Source organism: Dasypus novemcinctus, chromosome 21 (genome assembly GCF_030445035.2).
Source record: "Dasypus novemcinctus isolate mDasNov1 chromosome 21, mDasNov1.1.hap2, whole genome shotgun sequence".
NCBI classification, from domain to species: Eukaryota; Metazoa; Chordata; class Mammalia; order Cingulata; family Dasypodidae; genus Dasypus; species Dasypus novemcinctus.
Genome location: NC_080693.1, coordinates 58,573,882 through 58,597,246, shown reverse-complemented (window position 1 = coordinate 58,597,246; position 23,365 = coordinate 58,573,882). Strand labels below are relative to the sequence as shown.

The following is a 23,365-nucleotide window of genomic DNA, read 5'->3' as shown; positions in this document are numbered from 1 at the left end:
GGCAGCTGAGGCGAGGAAACGGGGTGGAGTGGGGGTCAATCAGGGGGTATGATTCAGACCCACTGGCACTGAGTCTTAAAAACACATTTATATTTCTGCTCCTGTGACCTCAGCTGCCTCTGACTCCCACCCTGGGAGGGAGGGGGCAAGCTCCTCTGGGCTTCCTGCCCCACTGATGCCCGCGATGACTGCGTGCAATGATGCCTCCACAACTCCCCCACAAGGTCACACTCTTGCCAGCCATCTTTGGAAGAAGGATGCTTGTCGGGGAGGGAGAGAGAATGGGGGGCTCCCCCTGTCCCAGCCTGAGAGAAAGAGCAAGGAAAAAATCCAGCAGGTGTTTGCCCTTCCCCCCTGGCAGGATGTGGCTTCTATGGCTGTTACTGCAGTCACCTGCATCCTGCTGCTTCACAGCACCTGCAGACCACTTCTCCCTCCTCCTGGTTCTCGTTTCTGGGGTGGTGGCCCTGGGGAACGAGAGCTCCGCTGGTCTTTTATCTGAATGCTCCTGCCCAGAGTGAGTGTGACTGTGTGTGTGTAGGGCAACAAGCATCCCAAGATCCTCCAGATGATAGATCAGCAGATCAGAAGAGGTGAACTGGCCTTGCCCAGAGGCCGAGCGGCTGGCTCCACGTCCCCTGGGAGTTGATGGCAAAGTCAGCCCTGCTGGGGCTAGACCCTGGTCTCTGCCTCCCCGTGTTCTCACTGCCATTCAGTGGAATAATTCATTCCCTTCTGTATTTGTTGAGCAAACATTTATTGAGCTTCTACTACATACCAGGCACAAGTTACATGAGAACCACAGACCATTTCATTACACCACAGTGAGCTCTCAGATGTGAGAAGCAAGGGGTATTGTAGGAACCCAGCAAGGGACCACTCCCCTAGGTGTTGTCAAGGGAGCCTTCCTGGAGGAAGTAAAGCTTGAGTGGAATATGGAGGGATGGTTAGGATTTACTTGGGTGGATAAGTTGGGGAAGTGTTCAAGGCAGAAGAGCAGGTGTGTATTTTGGGCACTTCATAGCAAAGTGTGCTCTCAAGGCAGTGGCCAGAGGTGGGTAGTGGGATTGGTAGAAGGTTGCAGTCAACCTTGAATCACATTAAGGAGTCTAGACTTTGTCCTGAAGCTGGTGTACAGACATTGAAGGATTTTAAACAGCAATAGGAAGATTGCCTGCTGTTGGATGGGCTAAACCTGGAGATGGTTGCACATACTACAGGTGAGAAGTGAGCAGGCTTGCATTTAGGCTGTAGAGGTGGGATGGGAAAGGAGGCAATGGCTACCAGAGACAACTAGCAGTTGGAATCAAGAGGTCTTGGGGAGTGATCGGAGTGGCCAGTGAATGAGAGGGGGGAGCTGGGGTGCCTGTTTAGTGGTCTTTCCAGATACAGTGTAAACAGGTGAAAAAACCAGGTTAGGGGCAGAAATGATGAGTTCAGGTTTGGACAAGGTAGGTTTAATGTGCCATTGGGACATTGGAAAGTCAATAAGCAGAAGACAGCTAGGTGCATGGATGGGAGCCTGCTATTTTTAATCAGGGCCAGGGATTATTAATGCCCGTTTACAGATAAAACTCACTGGTTAAACTATTTAACCACAATTACCCAGCTGCAGAGCAAGGACTTGAACTCAGATCTTGTGATTTCAAGTTCTTTGGTGTCCACGACCCCCAAATCCAATCCCAGGATGTCCCAGCTTCTGTAGGGGGAAAGGAGGGGAGAGGGATTGGAGGAAAGAAGCAAGCATCCGAACATGTTTCTCTCTCCTCTCCATATGCCTTTGGCCTGAAATTGCATGTACCCAGAACTTGCAGGTAGGGCGTTTCTAGCTGGCTTGGAGATGTTGGAAGCTGGGGAGAGAAATGTTCTTGTCTCTTGGTAACCACAGGCCCGCAACCTACACTGATCGCGCAGTCAGCACTTTGGTAGTTGTCAACAAGGGACAATTTCAACACTCTTGAAGTCGGATGGAGCCAGGTTACCCCAGATGCCTCAGGGATACCTGCCAGGGTGGGCACAGTGGCTGGGGACCCCTCCCCCCGGGCCCTGCCTAACTGTTTCCTCCTCTGACAGGCTTTGCTGTAGGTTCTGCCCCAGAGAGAGATGAGGGATGTGAGGTCTTAGGCCCAAGGTGTGGCAGATGGTTTCCACCCTTCTAAAAGCGAGCTGAGCTGGTGCTCGCTCTGGGGGAGGGGAGAAGGGGGATGGGACAGGGAGTGTCCCAGTCAGAGACCCTGAGAGAAAAGTCCTCAGAAAAGTGTACCTTGGTGCCCTCCTAAATTAGTTCTACCCACTTACTGTAACTCAGGGATTTTCCTTTTTAGTGCACACCAAATTTTGTAATAACATACTTATTTATTTGCCTTTCCCTATAGACTGTAAGCTCTGTGAAGGCCCCAACTGGGTCCATCTTGTCGACTTGGCATTTTTCCTGACTTCTGACTCATATTTGTCAAATTAGTGAATGAGTGGATGAATGCTCCCCATCAATCCAGACTCTGGGACTTGCTGGGAGGTGCCTTCTCTTGTTTGTTTACTGAATGTGCTCCCAGCTAGCAGGGCGTCACTTTCAATTTTACAGTTGTGGGGCTTGTGGGCAAGCAGGCAGAATGCATAAGAGGTTCCTTCCCCCAGGAAACAGATGGTAAAAATGCTTCAAGCCCTGCTGCTTCTCCCAGCACACTTCTGTATCCCCATCCCACCCCAGCTGCAACTCTATCTCCTCCTTTCCTAGGGCTGAGCTGAACCAGCCCAGATGGCTCTCCTAGTCAATTCTCCAGGCTTTAGCTCTGGGCACTGATCTAGGTGGGATGAAAATTCTGTGTTTAGTGAGATAATTTTCCCTTTTCTCTGCACAAGCTTCCCCAGTCCTCTTTAATTTCTGTTCACACTCCTTTTTCAATACTCCAAGCACCATTTTTCAGACTGTAGCTGAACTGATTTTAATTCAACCCAACAGCAACAAAGCCCTACTGTGTGCCAGACACTGGACTAGGCATGGGGGTGGGGGTGTCCACAGCCACAGATGAACAAGAACAAGAAATGCCAACCCACAATCCCCGTGTGGAGAGAAGCCCCATTTGACTGGAGAGCCAAGCCAGGACTTGGAACCTGGGTGGCCTCATGGAAAGGCAGCGGGCAGGTCTCAGGAATCCTCCCAGCTAAGAAGGGGGTGAAAGGCTGCCAGGAGGAGAGAATGTAAAAGCAAGGGCATTGAAAGAGCTGAGCATGCGTGGGCAAGAACCAGGCAGGTGTTTCACAGGAGGGAGAGCATTGGGTGGGTAACATAGGAGATAAACCTGCAAAGGCAGGTGAGGTTGTTCATGGAAGCTTTTGAATGTCAAGTTAGGATACTGATCAGAATCTAGTAGGCAATGGGGAACCATCGAAGGTTTATGAGCTGGTGAGTTACAGACCCTGAGCTGTGCTTCAGGAAGGTTAATAGGGCTGCGAGGAGGTTGCCCTGCATAGGAGGCAGGGAGACCAGTTAAATGGTTGCTGTCTAAGTAGAGGCGAGCAATAACGGGGCTGTAGGGGGGCTGTGGCAAGGAGCCAGCTCTCCCAGTGATGCTGGGAGTCTCCTAACCACACTGCTGGTCTGAGGTTGGTTTGCCTTCCCCACTTCTCTCTCTCTCTTTTTTTTTTTTTTTTCTGGGTTTTCCCAGTTTAAGCAAAGAAGGATTTCACAATAAAGAAGCTCCCCCTTCCTCTCCCTTCCTCCAGTCTGGCTTCCTGGTTTTCTTTTGACCCAGGTTCTTCTGTGTTGGGCCTTAGCATCTGGGGGCCCCTCTGTAGGGTGTCTGGCCTCAGGGATCAAGGGAGCTGCTCTTGCAGTAGGTTTGTCAATGAATCCTAGAAGCAGCACTGGTTTATCCCCAGCACCGTGGGGCCGCTCCCCTGGGGAACTCACTCTGAGTGGGCCCAGAAGACCCACAGTAATGAAACAGCTGGAGAACTGGCAAGGATAAGAATAGTCTACCAGCTCAGAGAGGCTCAGTAAGCTAAATGTCCCACGCATCTAAGTGCAAAAGAGGCACCGCCTAGGGCTTTGCTTCAGTCTAGGGCTCAGACTTGGTGCTCAATGGAGGGAAAGCTGGGGTCCCATTGAGGGGTGATTGCGCTGAGTCTCCGTAGACGGGGAGTGGGGGGGGGGGGAGCCTGGAATGGTGTGTGTGTGTGTGTGTGTGTGTGTGTGTGTGTGTGTGTGTGTAGCAGTGCATCCACAGAACTCTTTTCAGGGTGAAGGGCGGGGTGCAGAGTCTGGCACCTCATTCTCCTTGCCCTCCAGGGCCGCGGACAGGCGGTTGGGGGTCATCATGACGTCCTTACCCGCCCGCCCGCAAGGGGTCAGCGTCCCAGGGGATTCCCGCGTCCCGCCGGTGACCCGCGGGGCTTCCGTGGCCTCACAGGCGAAGCCCCGCCCCGTGCTCCCCGGGAGGCTGGGCTCGGAGCGCCCGGGCCCGACGCGCGTGCCCACAGGCAGCCTAGCCCTGCAGGTGCGTCGCCGGGGACCGCCATGGGACAGCTGATCTCCAAGTTGACGGGCATCTTCGGGAATCAGGGTAAGGGGCGCACAGGGCATCCGAGCGACCGCTCTGATCCCGCTCCTCCTGGGGCTCCCTGATCTGGAGTCGCCGGGGCGGACGCGCGGGCGACCTCGGGTTCCGAGGGTTCCGAGGGTGCTGTGTGGGCGCTCTCCGCCCACTCCGCTGGCTCCCCTCTCCCCTCTCCCCGCCCGCTCCTTCGGGGTCCCGAGTTTTGGCGCGCCCCAGGGCGCAGGGCTGAGAGAGCCGCCCCCCGCTCCGGGCTACACGCCACCGCTGGCGGGAGGGGGCCGCTGCCGGTTTCCCGCGATTTTGCCTTGGCGGTGGGTGCTTTGGCAAGCCCAGGGGGCCCCGGACCTTTCCGACCATCACTTTTCCGGGAAACGTGGAGAGGATTTGGGGGTGGGGCTCTCAGCTCTGCTTTCCACTGTCGGGAGTGGCACTGCCCACCCGGTGGGGAGGGCGCCTGCCCGTTGTGTTTTGCATGGAGAGCAGAAGTGGTGTGACAGACGTTCCCCAGCCGGGGAACACGAGTCTCCTCGGGAGGCTCCTGCGCACACGATCCCTTGGTCATGGGGTTTGGGCCTGACCCTGCCTTTCCCGGCTGCTTCCAGAGCACAAGGTTATCATCGTGGGCTTGGACAACGCAGGAAAGACCACCATTCTCTACCAATTGTAAGAGACTCCGGGGGGTGTGTGTGGGGGCTGGGAGCCCTTTCCTGGGTTCCCGGGCTCCCCCTGTAGCCAGGAGGAGGGATGGGGTGTGACCCTCTTGGTAGAGTGGGCCTTCCATTCAGTGTCCCTAGGTCTGGAATTCGGGGTCTTGCATGGTCTGGGCAACCTCAGTCCCCACTGCTCCCACCTATCTACCCCAGACCCTTGCCAGAAGCCATCACGGATGGGCCTGAAGGGAGTCGCAACCTGTTTCTTCTTCTCTGCAGCCTTGCTGATCTCGCCCGCTTCGCTGCGCGCCCCTCCTCTCTAACCCCCGCCCCCTACCTGTGCTCCTTAAAATGCTCCTCTTCTTCAAACCCAAAGGCACACTGTCTGATCGGGAAAGCCAGATTTGGGTCTGCTTGGGTTCTGAAGCTCCTGGGCCTAGCAAAGCCCAGCGCACGTGCTTGTGCTGAGTAAATGCCCATCAGATCTTTGCCCAATTCCTTCTGTTGGTGGCATCTCTGTAGCTGGAACCATTCTCGTTTTGAAGCGTCCAAAATACTTTATTTACTTGGAACAAAATTTCCCCTGCAAAAGCAATATATGTAAATGGTAAAATGAAACACAAACTTCCCTCTCACCCCTTAATCCCAGTTTACCTCCCTTGGAGGCAAGCACTGTTGTAACTTCCGGGTAACTTTCTAGAGGCATTCCTTACATATGAAAACGTGTGTGTGTGTTTCTATGTCACTTCAGACAAAGTGCCTCTCTGAAGGCCCTCCCCTGTGTCTGTGTCATTTTTCCTAAGCCTTTGCTACTCAAAGTGTGGTCCACAGGTCAGCAGCATCCACATCATCTGGAAGCTTGTTAGAAATCAGAATCTTGGGCCCTGGCCCAGGAAACAGAATCCGCACTTTAAGAACAAGAGTCCCAGGTCATTCGACTGCAAGTTCAAGTTTGAGCCGACTGCTTTAATAAGTCTCGCCTCTGCAGTCCAAGCCGGGGCAGGGCTTGGTCCCCCTCCTGTCCACATTCTTGTGCTCAGCAGGGCCTGGCCCCTGGCAGTGTTTGGTCTGTTCCAGCCTGCCCTAGGAGCAGGGGGCTTGGTGGGGGCTGTGCTGAGCTCTTGTTACCCTCTCCGCCCTCCCCAGCCTGACGAATGAGGTGGTCCATACGTGTCCCACTGTTGGTAGCAACGTGGAGGAGATCGTTCTGAGGAAGACCCACTTCCTCATGTGGGACATAGGGGGGCAGGAGGCCCTGCGCTCCACCTGGAACTCGTACTACTCCAACACTGAGGTGAGGAGGGCGTGAGGCTGGAGATGCTTCTGAGGCAGCTGAGTGGTTTTGAGGCCAATCGCTTAACGTCTCAGAGCCTCAGTTCCCCCAGCTGTGAAATGGGCATCACAATAATGACTTCCTGGAGCTGTGGTGAGAATTAAGTAATAATAAAACGGTAGCTAATGCATTTGTGTCAAGGCCTGTTAAATTTTTTGAATACTCATGGCAGCTTTGTCTGCATGCTGGCAGATGCATTGGATGGGGAGGGAGAGCTTGTCTCTGAGGACCCTTCTTTCTTACTCTGGCAGCAGTAGAACTCAGTGGTTTGACTCCTGGAGTAAGGGAGACCTGGGTTTGAATTCCACCACTGCCTCTCATGGACTGTGGCCGAGGGCAAGAGACTTAACCTCTCTGAGCTTCAGTCTCCTCCTTTGTAAAATGGAGGATAATAATAGTGCCAATTCTACTGGGTCACGGAGAGGCCTACATGGAGTAATGAACATCCGGTGCTTCGCACAGCCTCTGGTGCAGTCAGACACGTGTGGGGTCCTTCCCACATCTGGATAGAAAAGGAGTAACAATGGGGCTAGGCTGGTGAGGTCTTGAGACTGGACAGTTTCTGTAGGGCTGGCATCAAGGTAGCACAGAGACCAGTGGTGGAGCATGGCAGGTGGCAAACAAGTCCACCAAAGGAAAGCCCCCCATTCACGGCTCCCCTCTGCCGTCCAGTTCATCATCCTTGTGATTGACAGCACAGACCGCGATCGGCTGCTGACCACGCGGGAGGAGCTGTATAAGATGCTGGCCCATGAGGTGAGTCCCCCGGGGTTGGAGACGGCCCAGTGGTTTCAGCCCCAGACTACCCACTCAGCCTCTCTGAACTTCATTCTTGATGCCCCAGCCCCTATCTTAGCAGCTCAGGTAGAGCTAGTTTATTCCAGATGAGGGGCAACAACTTCCTCACAGCAGTGAACCAGAGAAGTCCGAGTCCTGGTTCAAGTCTTGACTCCACCTCTCACTCACTGTGGGACCCTGGGCAGGTCACTCTACTCTCTCATCCTCAGTTCCTCAGTTATAAAATGGAGAGGATCATCAGATTCCAACCTTACGGGGGTGTTAGAAGGATTATATCCTTATGGCTGGGAGGGGGCCTGTTAATTGCCAGTGCCACTCAGTGTAGTTGTTACAGTTGGGGCTCCACCCACCCACCTGGTGGAGGGTGGAGATGAGGACTCTCATGGGGCCGTGTCCTAGCCAGGACAGCTGGGGAGCCAGGGAGGGCTTGTGGGGGCGGTGGGAGGGGAGGCTGTGTCCACAGGCTGACCGGGTGGGCTTCTCTTCCCCTAGGCTCTGAGAGATGCATCAGTCCTCATCTTTGCCAACAAGCAGGACATGAAGGACTCCATGACCACCATGGAGATCTCCGGATTCCTCACCCTTAGCGCCATCAAAGACCACCCGTGGCACATACAGGGTTGCTGTGCCCTCACCGGGGAAGGGTTAGTGACTGCCCCCCCGGATCATCAGGGCTTGGCCCCACCTCTGGACAGCTGGCCATCAGATCCCTTCTCCTGTTTCTCTCCTTCCAAGTTGGGTGGATGCTTGGCCCCTGGGCCAAGTCAGTTGAGCACCTACCCGAGCTCCGCTGAGTGCCGGCTCTTAGGGGGCTCTTCTACTGGGGAGAGAGGCAGCATTCCACCTAGACCCGATTCCAGGGCCCGGCGAGTGCTCTGAAGAACGTGACACAGGACAACAACAGGCATGGAGGGTCCCAGGCATCAGGAGAGATCTGGCTGAACTCTGGTGCTTGGCGAAGGCCTCTCCAAGGAGGCTGCTTTTGAGCCAAGACCTGAATGAAGAGAAGGAGACAGCCATGCGAACACCTGGGGCCCAAGCCTTCTGACCTTTAGTTTCCTCATCTGTAAAGAGGAGGGTGGCTTTCCCTACTTCCCCCGGGGTTTCTGTAGAAAGAAAAAGAACCATTTGTTCAGCATGGACTGAGCACCTACTCTGGGCCAGGCACTGTTTGAGGCTCCAGAGAACAGATAAAAATCCCTGCCCTCATGGAGCATACTTTCTAGTGGGACAGGCAGACAATAAACAAGACAAATATGGAAAAGATATAGTAAGTTAAATAGTAGTAAGTGCTAAGGAGAAAGAGAAAGGAAGATTGGAAGTATGTGAGGGGGGAGGTATCTTGCCATTCTGGGGGCCACGGAGGGGCCAACCAAGAAGTTAGCTACTGAGTAAGTGCCGGAAAGACACGAAAGAGCTCGGCCACATAGAAAGAGCCACTGTCGGGCCTGCTGCATTCTCCTTCCTCTTTCCTCTCAAGTGGCATTGTAACAGGCTGGGGGCTTGTAGGAGGCTGGGGATGCCTGGGATGAAGCAGGGGAGACTTCAGGCACAGTCACTGCAAGGAACCACACATTTCAGGCAGGGGCCTTGCCATTCGGGGGTCAAGAAAAAGTCCCCTGACCCACAGTCAGTTAAATCCAACCAACATTTCTCAGGCACTCCCATGAGCCATGCCATGTGCCAGGCAAGGGATGGGGATGATGCAGAGAAGACTAAGACTCCATCTCTGGGCGCTCACAGGCTAGTGGGGAGCTTGCTTATGGAGCCTCTTCCCAGGACTTTAAAGTCACCCTGGCACTGCCTTCAGCGATGGCGTGGGTGGGGAGCAGGCATTGGAGTCTTGCCCAGAGATTTTGCTAAGGGGCCCAGGAAGGCCCCTTCCTCAGAGTTGATCTTTCTGATTCCCAGACCTCTGTATACCTCCTTCCTACCCTTTATCACAGTATGTACTTACAGAATTAGTTGTTTGACCATTTCTTTAATATCCATCTCTTCTAGAATGTAAGTCCCAGAGGGCATGTCTGTTTTTCCACCAGGAATCCCGGTCCCTTTTACAGTACCTGATGACCAGCAGGTACTCAGGCAGTTTATATTGATTGATTGAATGATTGGATGTAATTTATGCTGTCTGCCTCAGACTGTTCTGAGCAGGGGCTGGGGGACTGAAGATCATGGGGCATGCTGATCCCTGCCCTGTTTCTCCCTGCAGGCTGCCTGCCGGCCTCCAGTGGATGCAGACTCGGGCCACTGCCAGCTGATGCCCCAACCCCAGGCAAACCAGATACTAAGGGGGTGTTGCATCCACAGTGTGGGTGGAAAACCCAAGAGACTATTAGTTTCCTGTGATGTCTGGTGGGAGCCAAGGCAGCTGTGGACAGTAAGATTGCCACCATCTTCCCAACCCACCACTGAGGAGCTGGACTGCACACGCTGAATCACTGTAGACAGGACAGCAGAAAAAGTTGCCCCCTTGCTCCGTGGCTGCAGGTCCTTCTTGGAGGCACCAGGAAAGCTGGTGGATATGCTGAGGGATTATGAAACGGAGCCCCCTACCCTCTGCTCTCAACCTCTCTATAAGAAAAGTGTGCAGGACATGTGGGAATGGGTGGAGTAAGAGACCCCTGGAATTTCTATTTTCTAGCCCCCCTCCCTTAAGCTTTGTGTCCCTTCAGCTATCTTCTTCCCATACTTTGTGCAAAGAAGATTCCAGAAAGGTGAAAGGGGTGGCTCAGGGGGAAGAACGCAGAGCCAAAAGCTGGGAGTTTCCCCTTCCCTTTGAGATGTTAGCTCTGGCCACAGCTTTTGAGCTCTAAGCCCCTAGTATCTCCTTAACTCAATGTCCTTCCAATGTGAATCCCACTCCTCCCAAATACCCCAGATTCCCACAAGGCCTACCTATTTTGTCTGTCTTTTTTAAAAAAATTATTATTTTTTAAGTTGTATTAGGATTTTTATAAAAATGTAACAAATGCCATTGAAAACTGGTCACCTCTTATCTTTGCCTGCCGCCTCTACCCGTTCTTCATATGGGCTTTTGTTTCTGTGCAAGGAACTCTGGCAGGAAAAAATCTGCCTTGGAAATGGGAGGGAGCAATCTTAGGGGTCCATCTGGCTAAGGACTGGCTTTTTGGCTCTGGGCTCCACCACCCTCTGCCAGGTTGGAGGGTGCTGGTATCTGGTGTGCCAGGACTGGGAGCACTCTGCCCTACTTGGGCCTAGGGCAAGGAACGGTTTGAGTTTACTGTTGCATGAGGAGGTTAGGAGTCCTGGATGTTGGAAAAGCCCAGGAATCTGGTGTAGGTAGAGCTGGGGGCAGCATAGAGACCCCGGCTACCCATCTGTATACAGGGAGCAGGGGGATCCTACCAGAAGACCCAGGATGTTTCTGGCGCGGAGGGTCTCTCCCTTCCCTGGCCAGGCAGTGGACTTCTGGGGGACAGTCTGAGCACTCATATATAGAGGGCTCAGGATTACTTAACTGTGGTTTTCCTGAGGTGTGATTATGGAGAAAGAAGTCAGGAATTCTAGCCGTTTACGTCCAGGTTTGGAATTTTTTCAATTGAGTAATTGTGACCCAATTGTCAGATAAAAACTTTAAAAACATTCTCGTGTTCCCATGAAATTTATTCTATCAAGACACCCTCTAGGCGTGGGGGGTATAGCTCAGTGGTAGAGCATTTGACTGCAGATCAAGAGGTCCCCGGTTCAAATCCGGGTGCCCCCTCTTTAGCTCTGGTTTCTCCGCCTTTTGTACCTCCAAACCACCCCTTAGGAAAGATGGACGGACCGGGGGAGGGGACAGACGGGGGTGTCCTCCGGCGCAAGATAGTTTTCTTTGCGGAAGACTGAGGCTGGAACCCAGGGCTGCCACGGTGCGCGCTCTTCGTGCGTGTGTCTGATGGTGGGGCCTAGGGGAGGCCGGTGCAACCCCAGGCCAGGGATCATACAGGCTCTTCCTATGGGAGGGAGGCCGAGTTTTCAAGGACCGGTTTCGGCTGGGGAAGGAGATACCGGAAAAGCTCGCGTGAGTGTGCCGGCGTAAGAGAGAGGAGCCGAGAAGCAGCCCGCGAGCTCCACTAGGGCAGGCGAGGGGAACCCCCGCCCAGAGGAAGGACGCTGAAGTGGTGGGTCTCGATGTCCTTCTCACATGTCTGAGTCTCATTTTTCTTACACCAGCAGTAAGAATTTTTAGCTCAGAGTTTCCCGGAAGCAACCCTTGCTCCAACTGAATAACTTTTAACACGCTTCAACTATTTGAAACGTCCTATTCCAGTGCCCATTTCCCCAGATAAACTTGCCACAGCGCCTGCGCAGTAGTAACAGTAAGGCACCTTCGCGACCAAACGCCGGCAGAGGGGGTATAGCTCAGTGGTAGAGCATTTGACTGCAGATCAAGAGGTCCCCGGTTCAAATCCGGGTGCCCCCTTCCTACCTTTTCAAGTTCAACAAGCAAGTTCTTTTCTTTAAATCTGTTTTCTTTTTTCCCACTGTTTTATGTTGACATCTCCTTCACCACCTTTTTTGTTTGGACGAGGTTGAGGTGTTAGGGAGTGCAAGAAACTGGGCAATTCTAGATCAGGGGTTTTCAAAATGTGGTTCCCAGAGCATTACCTGAGACCTTATGAGAAACGCAGATTCTTGGGCCTCATCCCAAAAGGACCGAATTAGAATCTTGGGCGGGGGGCCCAGATATCTGTGCTTTAATAGTCCCTCCAGGTGATTGTAAGGTACCTTCAAGTTCTAAAGACTCCGATTTTTAAAATTTACATTTAAAAAATTACGTTTTAAGGTACGTTTGCGCTAATGTTTCTAAGTCGCTGTCTTAGCCTGCGCCCATCTTACTAGGTAGACCGCGGGGCACTCCCGGCGCGGGAGCGTGCGAAGCAGACCCGGGCGGGACCTGCAAAGCTCTTAGGCCCTCCAGGAAGGCAGGCGCGGGCCGACACAGGCAGAGCGCACTGTCGGGAACCGCGCGCTGCGCAGGTTCTAAGAAGTGAGCGAACTACAGAAATGATCCCTGAAAGTGTGGCGAAACCGCCAGGCACGGGCACGGCGGCTCGTCCTGTGGCCGCTAGAAGGCAGCAAGCAGCCGTGGTTGGAAGCGGCCGTCGCCGAAGATCCTGTCTGTGGTCAGCCAAACGCGGATTTAGATTAGACTTCAAGGATTTACAGGCAAGCCTTGCCTAGTCCCAGAATGAGATGGTAGAGGGTTTAGGGCTGAAGAAGGTCGTCTCGGGGACTCCGGGCCTGAAGGAGCCGGAATTGGGATTCCCAGAGATTACAGAGAGTCTTCAGTTATTGTTTCCTTTTTAAGACTCCTCTTTGGCTTCAGTGCTAGGGACCCCCGCCCCTCCAGTTCCAACTCACACTGTACCCTTTTGTCCCCACCCATGTCCCTCCTGGGGAGTTCTGCCACTGGCGCTCGGCATCCACACCCTTCCTCTCTTGGCTTTTCCAGTCCCCGGGGCCCAGCCCCGTAGAAGCCAGGATGTCCCCCTCCCCTCACTCTCCCACCCTCCAGCTCCCCTGGCTTCTTCTCCACCTCAGGAAGTAGGTCAGGGGAGGGAAGACGCACCTCCTTGTCCTGACCTGATTCCCTGCCGTCTATTAAATCTCCTAAATTGCGGGTATTTTTATTCTGCCCTAGAAGAAAAGAAAAAAGTCTGTCTCTCCCCAGAGCCTGATAAGGTGGTGGCAGGTGGCGTGAGGCGTCTCCCAGTTCTGGGGCTGGCTCTCGCTGACTGCCTGGGCCGGGCCCTGAGAAGGCCTGGAGCCCGGCGCGGGGTGGGGGGCATGGTCGCCTCGGTTCCCTTCAGGGGCGTCCCAGGTTATTTCCGGGTAGCGGGTAAAACAGTGGGTCCCCTCCACTCCTGACTCTGCTGGGCTGGGGGACGCAGCACAAGGCAAAGCTGGAAGTGGTGGGGGTGGGGGAGACACAGTGGAAGGAACCATGGGAGCGGGTGGGATTCGGGCCTCTGCTGGAGGAGAAGCTGGGGGTCTCTGCGGCAAGGGGAGATTCCTGGGGGGCGACAAAGAACTAGAAACCCACAGAACTCTGAGGAACAGCCCAGAAAGTCGGGAAGCCTGGATGAGCCAGGGAGGGGGGCAGGACCCAGAGCCCGCGGGGGTCGCCTGTCTCTTCCTGCAGCCCAGCCTCTGCGGCCTGCCCTCCGCAACTTGCCCTGGGGGAGCGGAGAAGGCGAAGGCGGGCAGGAGCTAAGGTGCCGGGGGCAGCGGGGAGGGCTGGTGTGCCCCACGGCTCCCCACCCACCCCGAGAGCCCCCAGCCACGTCCCCTGCGGCCCCCACCCTTGCCGCGCGCCTTGGGAACACCCCCAAGGCGAGGGTCAGGAGGGCTTCGGGGAGGGCTCGGGGAGGCTCGGGGAGGCTCGGGGAGGGCTCCCAGGCGCCGCACCCCCGCCCCGCCCCCTCCCGCTCCCGGCCGCCGCCGCCGCGGCTCAGCTGGCTCCTCGCGGGCTCGCGCCCTGGCTGCTCCCGCGGGCTCTCCCGGCCCCGCGCCCCGCCGCCTCCTCGCGCCCACCCCTCCGCCTGCAGCCCGGGGGACCGCGCCGCCGCCAGCGCCGGGCCCCCTCCAACGCCAGGGTCCGAGCAGCGAGCCGGCAGGGGGCGGGTGCAGGGTCCGAGACCCGTCCTGGCACCCACCATGCGGGGCCAGCTCTGGCTCCTTGTGCTGGTGCTCAGGGAGGCTGCCCGGGCGCTGAGCCCCCAGCCCGGAGCAGGTAGGACTGGCCGGAGTTGGCCGGGGTGGGCCACGGGGGCGGGCGGAGGGGAGGCAGGTGCGGGCATGGGCACGTGCGGGCGGCTGGCGATGTCCGCGTGGGGAGGATTATTGTCCGCGGGGCGCCAGGAGCTCTGCGGGCTTAATTAAGCAGGTGGGCAGGGACCCCACTTCCCCAAACACATAGTGTGCAGGTGAGGGTGGAGGCATGAGGCACGGATACCCTGGCTTCTCCTTACCTCCTGGAAGGAGATTGGAGGAAGCCCAGGAGAGGGGGAGAGAGTTATGGGGATCCCTGGTCACCCCCGGTGAGGCTGGGTTCTGATGGGGAGCTGGGGAGCCCGGCTAAGGTTCCTGCCCCCGCTGTGAGCTCAGCTACAAATCCCTTTTCTTTTCCTTGCCCCCATCCCTAACTTGACCCAGGCTCAGTCTGCGTGGACTTTGGGGGCCGGGTGGGAGTTCAGGGGTGAAGGTAGAGACCCTGCACTTCTCCCTGGGCAAAGGCAGTGGTGGCTTAACTCACCTTCGCCTTCTTTTGGTTACCAGAAGAGAGGCCCAGGGGCCCAGGAAGAGGCGACTTGCTGCCTCCCCATCCCCCAGGCTGGAGGGTCTTCTTGTCACTCCTGCTGCCAAAGCCCTCCTGTCTTTTTTGCTGTTGTTGCTTTGTTTTTAAAATTTAAAAAGCCCCAACTACATGCATCAAAATGTGGGACTCTCACAAAGAATGTTACCGAATAAATAGCATTGAAAAACAAGTTGGAGAATACACGGAATATGTATTCTTAAATATATAAATTCCCCAAACAGGCAAAGCTAAACAACATACTGTTTGGAGTTACAGCCATATGTATGTGGTTAATTCTTTTATTTTGTTTTTTTAAAGCAGTTTCATTGAGCTATATTCGCATACCGTAGCAGTCTATTCAAAGTGTATAATCAGTGGAAGCCCCCATGTCTTTTTGCCTTGAGTTGCTCTGACTCTGGGCTGGGAGGTGAGGAGTTCCCATCCTGCACAGTCTCCTTCCCTCCACACCAGTTTTCCAAATCCCATCTCCCACTTGAAGATCCCTTCTGAAATCTACCTTGGTATACCTCATGCTATAAAAAAGGGGGTCATTTTTTCAACACGTAATTTTCTGTTCTGCTCCTCTCTTGTCCTTATGCATCCAGACTTTTTTTTGGAGTGGGTTGGTGGGTATTTGTAGCCAAGCCTCTTAACAGAGAGAATTGGGAAGGTAGAGTTCTGTCTGTGCCTCACTAGCATAGGTGCCCTGGGAACAGAGTGAGTGGGGGGATGGCAAGGGGGGTGCTGTGTTTGGGTCGCTGTGACTCAGGGGTGTGCTGGCCTTAAGCACAGAATCCATAACAGCAGTCTTGTCTTTACCAGTCCTGGACAGACCTGGGTCCCAGCCTCCAAGGTGTTGAGAAGGGGCATGGGTTTGTGGGGGGTGGAGGGAGGTGCTGATGGTGGAGGTGTGGCCAGAGTACAGTGGCAGCTGATGTGGAGAGACCATTGAGGGTGCAGAATCACTGGTTTCCAGAGAGATCACACAGAGGGTGGCCAGAGGTGCCCGTTCTAGTCCTACCACCTTGCTCACTGTGTGACCTTGGACAAGTTACCGTCCCTCTCTGGGCCTATTACCTCACTTATAAAATGAAGGCCGTTGACAAAATCTTTGACTCTTTGTGTGGGATTATGGGGGATCTTTTTTTCTCTATTATAACAGTCTTTATTTTTCAGATTTTTCGTAATGTTTCTAGGTAACTGATAGTTTCTTAAAAATCAACATAAACAGGAAAGGGTTTGACATGTTAATTTCTGAGATCCTTTGCAGCCCTGACCTGATCTGGTGTGATCTTTGAATACAGAGCAAGACTGGGTTGATGAACGCTGACTGGGTTGTATGAAGCATAGGTGGGTTGGGAGAGGGGAATTGGGAGGTGACAAGGATGGGCTGAGGGATGGTGGTGGCAGAGGGCTGCCCTTTCAGGGTCCAGTGGGGATGGGAAGAGAGGGACTGGCGGGGATGTGAGCCACATTCCTAAACAAAGGAGACCCTTATTCTTGGCTTTACAGAGGTTCAGCCAGGAGAAGCAGGAAAGACTGACGTTAGAAGTGAGGATGGGGAAGCAGACTTGGCCCAGTGGTTAGGGCGTCTGTCTACCACATGGGAGGTCTGCGGTTCAAACCCCGGGCCTCCTTGACCCGTGTGCATCTGGCCCATGTGCAGTGCTGATGTGCTCAAGGAGTGCCCTGCCCCACAGGGGTGTCCCCCACGTAGGGGAGCCCCACGCGCAAGGATTGCGCCCCGTAAGGAGAGCCGCCCAGTGCGAAAGAAAAGTGCAGCCTGCCCAGGAATGGCACCGCACACATGGAGAAATGACACAAGATGATGCAACAAAAAGAAACACAGATTCCCATGCCGCTGACAACAACAGAAGCGGACAAAAAAGAACACTCAGCAAATGGACACAGAGAGCAGACAACGGGGGGAGGGGGGGTTGGGAGGGAGAAGGGGAAAGAAATAAATGAAAAATAAATCTTAAAAAAAAAAAAAGAAGTGAGGATGCTGCAGGAAGCTGGAGGAACTCCAGAACCTCCTTGGGGTAGGGGAGTGGAGGCTATTTATAAACAGAAAGGACAGAAAGGACTCAGTCTCAGAATGTTGAGTTTGTAAAGGACTTACACAGCACTCAGTTCAAGACCCTCATCTTGCAGATGAGGAAACTGAGGTCGTGGGGAGTCTGTGGCTGCACTAAGGCAAAAGTCAAGATCTCATGCTCTTTCCATGAGGCCAGGCTGGGTCTGAAGGAGGGCCTGTATGGAGACCAGGGGTGGGGCGTTTTGGGAGAGGTCCGCCAAGGAGGGACAGGCCGCTCTGTTAGTGGCGTGAGGGGGCAGCTGCGAGCGGGACCTGAAGGGGTGCTGGCGTCCAGCCTCAAGGCTGCGCGTCCTCTGGGCCAGGTAGGAAGCTGAGCTCTCCCGCCCCCTGGATGGATGGGCTTGTTTGGGAGAGGCTTGAAATTTCATCCATCACTAGAGCACAGGAGAGAGGTGAGTGACTCAGAGCTAGAGTCAGGCGGCGGGGCAGACCAGGAGAGGCTGACAGACGGGCAGACAGATAGCAGGAAGGAGGCCTTGGAGTGCACAGCAGGGGCGGGAGCCAGAAGCAGGCGCCGAGGCATCTGGAGAGGCCAGGGCCGCACCAAGCCCTAGTGGCCTCGGTGCCTTCCTTTCTCTGAGCCTTGGGGTCCCCTTCTGTAAAATGGGGCGGGCTTGGGGGGGCTGGACAAGATCGTCTCTTGGGCCTTCCAGCCATGATCCTCTAGTCTCCTCCTTGCCCACCAGGAACTTCCCAAGGAACTGAGACTAAAATCTAAACTGCTTTTTTTTTTAAGATTTTAAAAAATTTCTCTCCCCCCCATTGTCTGCTCTCTGTGTCCATTTGCTGTGTGCTCCTCTGTGTCTGCTTGCATTCTTGTCAGCCACACCCGGAATCTGTGTCTCTTTTTGTTGCGTCACCTTGCTGCATCAGCTCTCTGTGCAGCGCCACTCTTGGGCTGGCTGCGCTTCTTCCGCACAGGGCAGTTCTCCTTGCTGGGTGCACTCCTTGCACGTGGGACTCCCCTAAGTGGGGGACAGCCCTGCATGGCAGGGTATTCCTTGCGCGCAGCAGCACTGCGCTCACCACATGGGTCAGGAGGCCCGGGGTTTGAACCCTGGACCTCCCATGTGGTAGGCAGGCGCTCTATCAGTTGAACCAAATCCGCTTCCCTAAAATCTAAACTTCTTACAGTGGCTACTGGACAGCCCCTCCGCCCCATCTCCTGTTCTCTCCCAGCTCATTCAGTATACTCCACACCCACCCCAGCCTCCCCAACCCTCAACATGGCACCAGGCTGTCCTCCCTTGGATCTTCAAGTAACTGGCTTCTCTTCATGCGGGTCTCAACTCAAGGGTCACCTCCTCCGAGAGGGCCATCGTGATAGCTCTGTCCAGAGCAGCAACAACTGCCATCCGTTTGTCCTTTTATTTTCTTCACAGCCCTTACCACGCTCACTGTCTTATTGGCCATGTTATATACAGCTCGTGACAGGTCTTTCTCAGCTAGAATCCTCCTGGGCACAGAGACTGTTCCTGCCCTTTCACTGGTTTGTCCCAGCCCCCAGCCCAGAACCTGGCCCACAGCTGAGTCCCTGTCGATGCGTAGCGACTCCCTTCAATACTCCGGGGGTGTCCTGGGCTCTCCGTGTGCCTCCGCCTCTCTCCCCATGCGAGGCTTCTCAGCGGGTCCCTACCTGCCAGGGGAGGGGACAGGGTGCAGCCAGGGGATTTGTAGCTGGGAGTCTAGAGCTTGCTCTCTGTGTGAATCCCAGGCAAGGCGGGAAGGCTGTACTGGGTGCCTTGTGTACCTTATTTTGCTAAAGACTCAACATGACCCACCAGGCATAGGTTTTATCATCCCCTTTTACAGACAAAGAAACTGAAGTTTAAAGAGTTAAAACAGTCTAACCAATGCCACCCCATCGTAAGTGGTAGATCCCAGGTTCACCCTGAGCTTGACTGATTCTGAACGTGTGCTCTCTTCTTGCTTCGATATTACAGGGCAGGTTTCCGGGGAGGGGGCTGTGCCCCAAAGAGAAGGGTCTCCTCAGGCCTGCGTATCTCAGGTGTCGGGGCTTGTGAGCACGCCTTCCTTCCCTCTCTCCTGCAATCGGTTGTTCCTGTGCTCCCAGAGCCCTTCTCTCCGTTAGGCCCTGGGAGTGCTGCTCTCCGGGAGCCCTGGACGCAGAGCCTGGGATGGTACTTTGGGACGCACACAGCGGGGATGGCATTTGGGGCAAGGTGAGGAGAGGTGCTGGGGAGGCTCTGGGAAGAGGTGACATCTTGTGCACTTGAAAGATAAGCAAGAACTCATCAGGAGGAAGATTTCTGGAGCGGAGAGGTCTGGCTGAGAAAACTGCGCATGTGAAAGCCCCCCGGGCAGAGAAGGCAGGGCTGGGTCCTGGAGAGGCCGAGGGAGACGGGAGGCTGGGGGCGGGGCAGGGGTGTGGGGAAGGGCCTGGAATGCCGGATGAGGAGCTGAGACTTGGGCGGGAGAGCCCGAAGCCTGAGAGAGATGAGATGGAGTCAAGTTTGTCTGAGGGTGGGAGCTGGGAGACCAGCTGGGAGCTGAAGTAGCTACCAGGAGGGAGGGGATGGTGGCCTGGTCCGGGTGGCGGCCACGGGGCTGGGGACATTCAGGAGGCTGGAATGGCCTTGGTGAGGGGTGGGGTGAGGGTGGCTTGGCCTGGCCTTCTGGACATCAGTCCCGCTGCCCCTTGCCCTGGAGCAGAGCAGTGCCACACGATGGGGACACTGCTGCCGGGGTCCCTACCACGTGTCGGGGGCACAGTCTCCTGGGGGAGTTCCCAGGTTCAGACCCAATGCCCCCAGATCAGGGCCCTCCAGGAACCCAGCCACGCCTGGCCCTGCCTGGGGCTGGCCCTGCCCCCAAGGACACAGCCTGGGGTGCTGGTCACTTCTAATGGCACTTTCTGTGGTTACGAGCAGACTCTGGAGCTGGTCTGCTTGACTTCAGATTCTGCCGCTGACTATTTGTGTGACCTTGGGAGGTTACTTAACTTCTTTGTGCCTCAGTTTCCCCATCTGTAAGGTGGATTTACTACTAGCGCTTACCTCTTGGGGTTTTTGTGGGACTAAATGAGTTAATGCCTTTAAAGCATGTGGAAGAGTGTCTGGCGCAGAGTAAGCAGTCTCTAAAAATTAGCTCTCAATGTTATTATGATATTCTACTAGACTATACGCGATTTGGGACCATGAGTGAACGAATGAATGAACAGCTTGTGTTCTGGAAGCTTCTTGCCATCACACGCTCTCATGTGCTTAGATGTAGGTGCTGGGAAGATGGAAGGCAGAAGGTACAGCAAGGACTGGCTGCGGGTTGGCTAGGTGTGTGGCTCGTGTGTGAGCACGGAGGGAGGAGGCCCGGGGCCTGTAGACAAGTCTTTGTGGGAGCGTGCATAAGCATGTGGGCCCTTACACATGCACACGTGAGCAGCCAGCTGGGTTGGCTCCTTTCACATCTTGTGGGGGTGATGTCCTGTCCCAGCAACTGGAAAGGGGAAGGAGCAGGGAGACAGATGTGGTATGGGTGGGAGGGTAAGATTCAGGGTCAGGCCAGGCCAGGGCAAAGTTCTTCCAGCATTTTTCTCACCCCCTTTGCCCTCCCCGCTTCATGGCCTCTCAGCTCCTGGCCCTGAACCCCCTTCTAGTTCTAGAACCTTCTCATTCATGTTGCACTGATGCTCATGGCTGCCTGAGCCATAGCATGACTGTCCTCCCCATTTCAGTGATGAGGAAACTGAGGCTCAGAGAAGTAAACCGGTGGGCCCGAGGTTGCACAGCTTGTGGGTGGCAGGATGAGAGGTAAGCCCAGGTGGCTCCCCTGACCCCACCTCTGGCTGGGCTCTCCCTCTTGGCTCTCTTCCCAGACCTAGGCCTGCACCATCCCACCCCGCTCTTGCCTCAGTTCCAGGTTTGCTGGTGCCTGCAGGTCCCTGGCAGCCCCCTCTGGGCAGGCTGAGTTCCTCCACTTGTTCTGCACACATTCCCTCCCCACTGGCTCCTGCCCAGGCCCAAGGGCTGCTTGCAGGAGGACACGGGGAGCCGGGCAGACCGGCACAGTTCTGCCTCCAGAGGTGGCTGTGGCCCCTGGCTGGGGGTCTGGGCAGCGGGCAGGCTGCCTTCCTAGCACCGGGCGCAGGCCCGTCTGTAGGCAGCCAGTGGGCATTTTGGGGAGGGGGTCTGGAGACCGCCTCTATCCCTATATTCTCCAGGAGCATCTGGTTGTAATTAGGGGCAGAGAAGTGAGGGGGGCCGGCAAGGGTCCAGCAGGCACCAGCAGCCAAGAATGACTTAATTGGATAAAATGTCTAGTGACAAACCAGGCCCCACAGCAGAGTCCTGGCCTCAGCCCCAGGCCTGGGCCTGGCCAAGCCTTGTCTCAACCTTTGTCATTGCTGGCTCCCAAGAGAGTTACTCCAGTATTGTGCCTTCGGTCATGCAATGATTGAGTGCCTTCTGTTTACTAGGGACTGAGGATAGACATTTGAAGGAGGTGGGGAGAATCTTGTGGAAACTCAAGATTACCAGGGAGACAGGCACACAGTCAAAATATCTGTGGGTGCCCTAGGAGAGATGTCTATAGCCTGGAGCTCTGAGGCATGGGGTGGGAGCAGGCAGAAGATGAGAAGGGCATCTGACAGAGGAGTGGACCTGAAATTGACAAAGGCCACAGATGAGAATATCTGATCTAACTCTGGTGGTCTCTGCCCCATACACATCTCCCTAGTAGCTGGGACCAATTGGAACGATGATATAAGGCATATCTCTGGGAGCAGAAATCTTTCTGAAATGGAGAAGGATAGTTTTTGTATTATTCAGAATAAATTTACAACCGGAGGGAACTGGAGTGAGCATCGAGTCTGGGAAAGGCTACCCAGTGGTCTGTGCAGCCACTTTCCAATCCTGTGGCCCTGGCAGACATTGCTAATCAATCATGACAATCTTTCCTACTCAACACGAATGGAGCCTCTGAAGTCTTCTCAACTAAAGAGTTCCTGGCTGTCACTAATTGATTGATGACGGCATCTGAGCTGAAACCTGTCTGCTATCCTCCATGGTTTCTAAGCTCTTTGTTTTGAAGAAGAAGTAATTTGCCCAAGGTTTTGAAAGTAGTGATAGGACTAAAACAGAGGTTCTAGAAGGGGCAGGGGAGTGGCTATTTTGCCTCTGTCCGGCCCCCCCCCCCCCGGGGCAGCCTGGCAGGGTCTAGAGACATCTTACATTGTCACCGTCTGGGAGGTGAGTGTTATTGGCAGCTAGTGTGTAGAGGCTAGAGATGCTGCTAAACACATCACAGTGCACCCGACAGTTCCCACAACAAGGAATTACCAAGCCCCAAATATCAGAAGGTCTCTGCTGTCTGGCTTCTGGTACCCCGAGTCTCTTGGAAGATGGGATTATTTGCCATTTCTGGTAGAGTAATAAGGAATGGGTTTGGAAGGTTCCGGGGCAGTAATTTTCACTCTTGCCTGCAGAGTTCTTTAAGGTCAGGGCTTCTCAAAAGCTCCCCTGGGTGCTTCTAAGAATCCTAATGCCCAGGCCAAACTACAGACGATGACTTCAGCATCTCTGGGTGGAAACCAGACATCAGGAACTTTGAGTGCTCTCCAGGTGATTCCAGTGTGCAGCTGAAGCTGAGAATAGTCACCCCTTTAGGGGCAGGTCAACGTGGGTTTGGACTGCTCTCCATCCCTAAGCTGCTGTGTGACCCTCTCTAACCCCGTGAGCCTCCTTTCCTCGCCTGCACAACGCAGAGAAGCGTATCTACTGTGGAGGCCGGCGCGGGGCTGAAAAGGGTCAGCCCTGCAAAGTGCCTGGTCCTCGGTACATGTTGGGGATCTCCTGGCCTGGTGTCAGGTGTCCAAAAAAAACAGGATGCTCTTGGGCTTCTGCAGAACAGCTGGGCTGCTTCCCGTCCCAGACCTTCAGCCTGGACTCAGTTTTCTGTCCCCTTCTTCCAGGTCAGGATGCGGGCCAAGGCTTTGGATGGGTCGCCAAGGGGACCAAGCCGGGCTGGAGGCGGAGAGCCCGGGAGAGCCCCGGGCAGGTGTTGGAGGCGAACAGGACCCGGCTGAGCCAGGACCTGGGAGGGAGCCCCCTGGCCATCGACAGGCTGCCGGACAATGGGACGAGGGTGGTGGTGAGTGACGGGGGAATGTGGAGGGGGAGGGAGGTGGACTCGCGGGGCTCACGGGGTGGGATGTGTGTGCTTGTCAGACGCGCAAATCCTTTGAGGTTGGCCCAGGCGGTCAGAGTGGAGACGGGATGGAAGCAGTGTCCAGCCTGGGCCATAAAATCATAGCACCTTAGAGCTTCATAGGCCGCCTACCTCCTGACCCAGAGAGGTGAAATGACTTGCTCAAGGATGCACAGCATGTTCATGGTAGAGTAAAATTGGCCCCGGCCTCCCAACACTGGACTCTTCTATTTCCTAGGGCTTCAGCTAAAAGCTGAAAGTGGCTTTATTAGTCACTTTGGCAGCTGCTGGCTCTGGCAGCTCCCCACCCCATTTCTGCCCCACCCAACAAACTTCAAGGCCTAAAGAGGTTAATGGCTGCTGAGGCAGGAGCTGCTCAGCCTAAGGGGAGGGCACCCTGGCTGGGGCCGAGAGGAAAAGCCTTTGGGGTGAAGCTCCAGGAAAGAACCTCCTCTGCCTCCA

General features: G+C 55.1%; 2 protein-coding genes and 2 non-coding genes across 8 annotated transcripts in view; all 4 read left to right on the top strand.

Annotated features, from left to right (window-relative positions):
• The first annotated feature begins 4,466 nt into the window (after positions 1–4,466).
• On the top strand, positions 4,467–10,315 carry ARL5C (ARF like GTPase 5C). Of its 2 annotated transcripts, none has more exons than XR_188060.3 (6): positions 4,467–4,562; positions 5,159–5,219; positions 6,353–6,500; positions 7,212–7,295; positions 7,830–9,414; positions 9,550–10,315. XR_188060.3 is itself a non-coding variant. In XM_004454943.3 (6 exons), exons 1-6 carry the CDS (start codon positions 4,517–4,519, stop codon positions 9,596–9,598), a joined length of 540 nt encoding a protein of 179 aa, XP_004455000.1. In that variant the 5' UTR covers positions 4,467–4,516; the 3' UTR covers positions 9,599–10,315. The 2 variants fall into 2 exon arrangements, 1 of the variants encoding a protein (XP_004455000.1); XM_004454943.3 differs by having other exon boundaries at positions 7,830–7,981.
• A 677-nt stretch (positions 10,316–10,992) lies between these two features.
• Positions 10,993–11,064, top strand: TRNAC-GCA (transfer RNA cysteine (anticodon GCA)). Its single transcript has one exon. It is a non-coding gene; the product is annotated as a tRNA-Cys (tRNA).
• A 630-nt stretch (positions 11,065–11,694) lies between these two features.
• TRNAC-GCA (transfer RNA cysteine (anticodon GCA)) lies at positions 11,695–11,766 on the top strand. Its single transcript has one exon. It is a non-coding gene; the product is annotated as a tRNA-Cys (tRNA).
• Positions 11,767–13,809: 2,043 nt separating this feature from the next.
• The window catches only part of PLXDC1 (plexin domain containing 1), an 86,397-nt gene continuing 76,841 nt past the window's right edge, over positions 13,810–23,365 (top strand). For 2 of the 4 annotated variants that reach the window (XM_012523867.3, XM_058284147.2), the window contains exons 1-2: positions 13,821–14,079; positions 22,668–22,846. In XM_012523867.3, the coding sequence (XP_012379321.1) occupies positions 14,004–14,079; positions 22,668–22,846 (255 nt within the window). In that variant the 5' untranslated portion in view covers positions 13,821–14,003. Of the gene's footprint in view, positions 14,080–22,667; positions 22,847–23,365 lie in introns of all 4 variants that reach the window. The other 2 variants (XM_004454941.2, XM_023587802.3) reach the window with 2 other exon arrangements.

Coding starts and splice junctions, on each gene's coding strand:
- ARL5C (XM_004454943.3), top strand. CDS start 4,517: ATGGGACAGCTGATCTCCAAGTTGACGGGCATCTTCGGGAATCAGG. Junction 5,220..6,352: donor ACCACCATTCTCTACCAATT/GTAAGAGACTCC, acceptor CGCCCTCCCCAG/CCTGACGAATGAGGTGGTCC. Junction 7,296..7,829: donor ATAAGATGCTGGCCCATGAG/GTGAGTCCCCCG, acceptor CTCTTCCCCTAG/GCTCTGAGAGATGCATCAGT.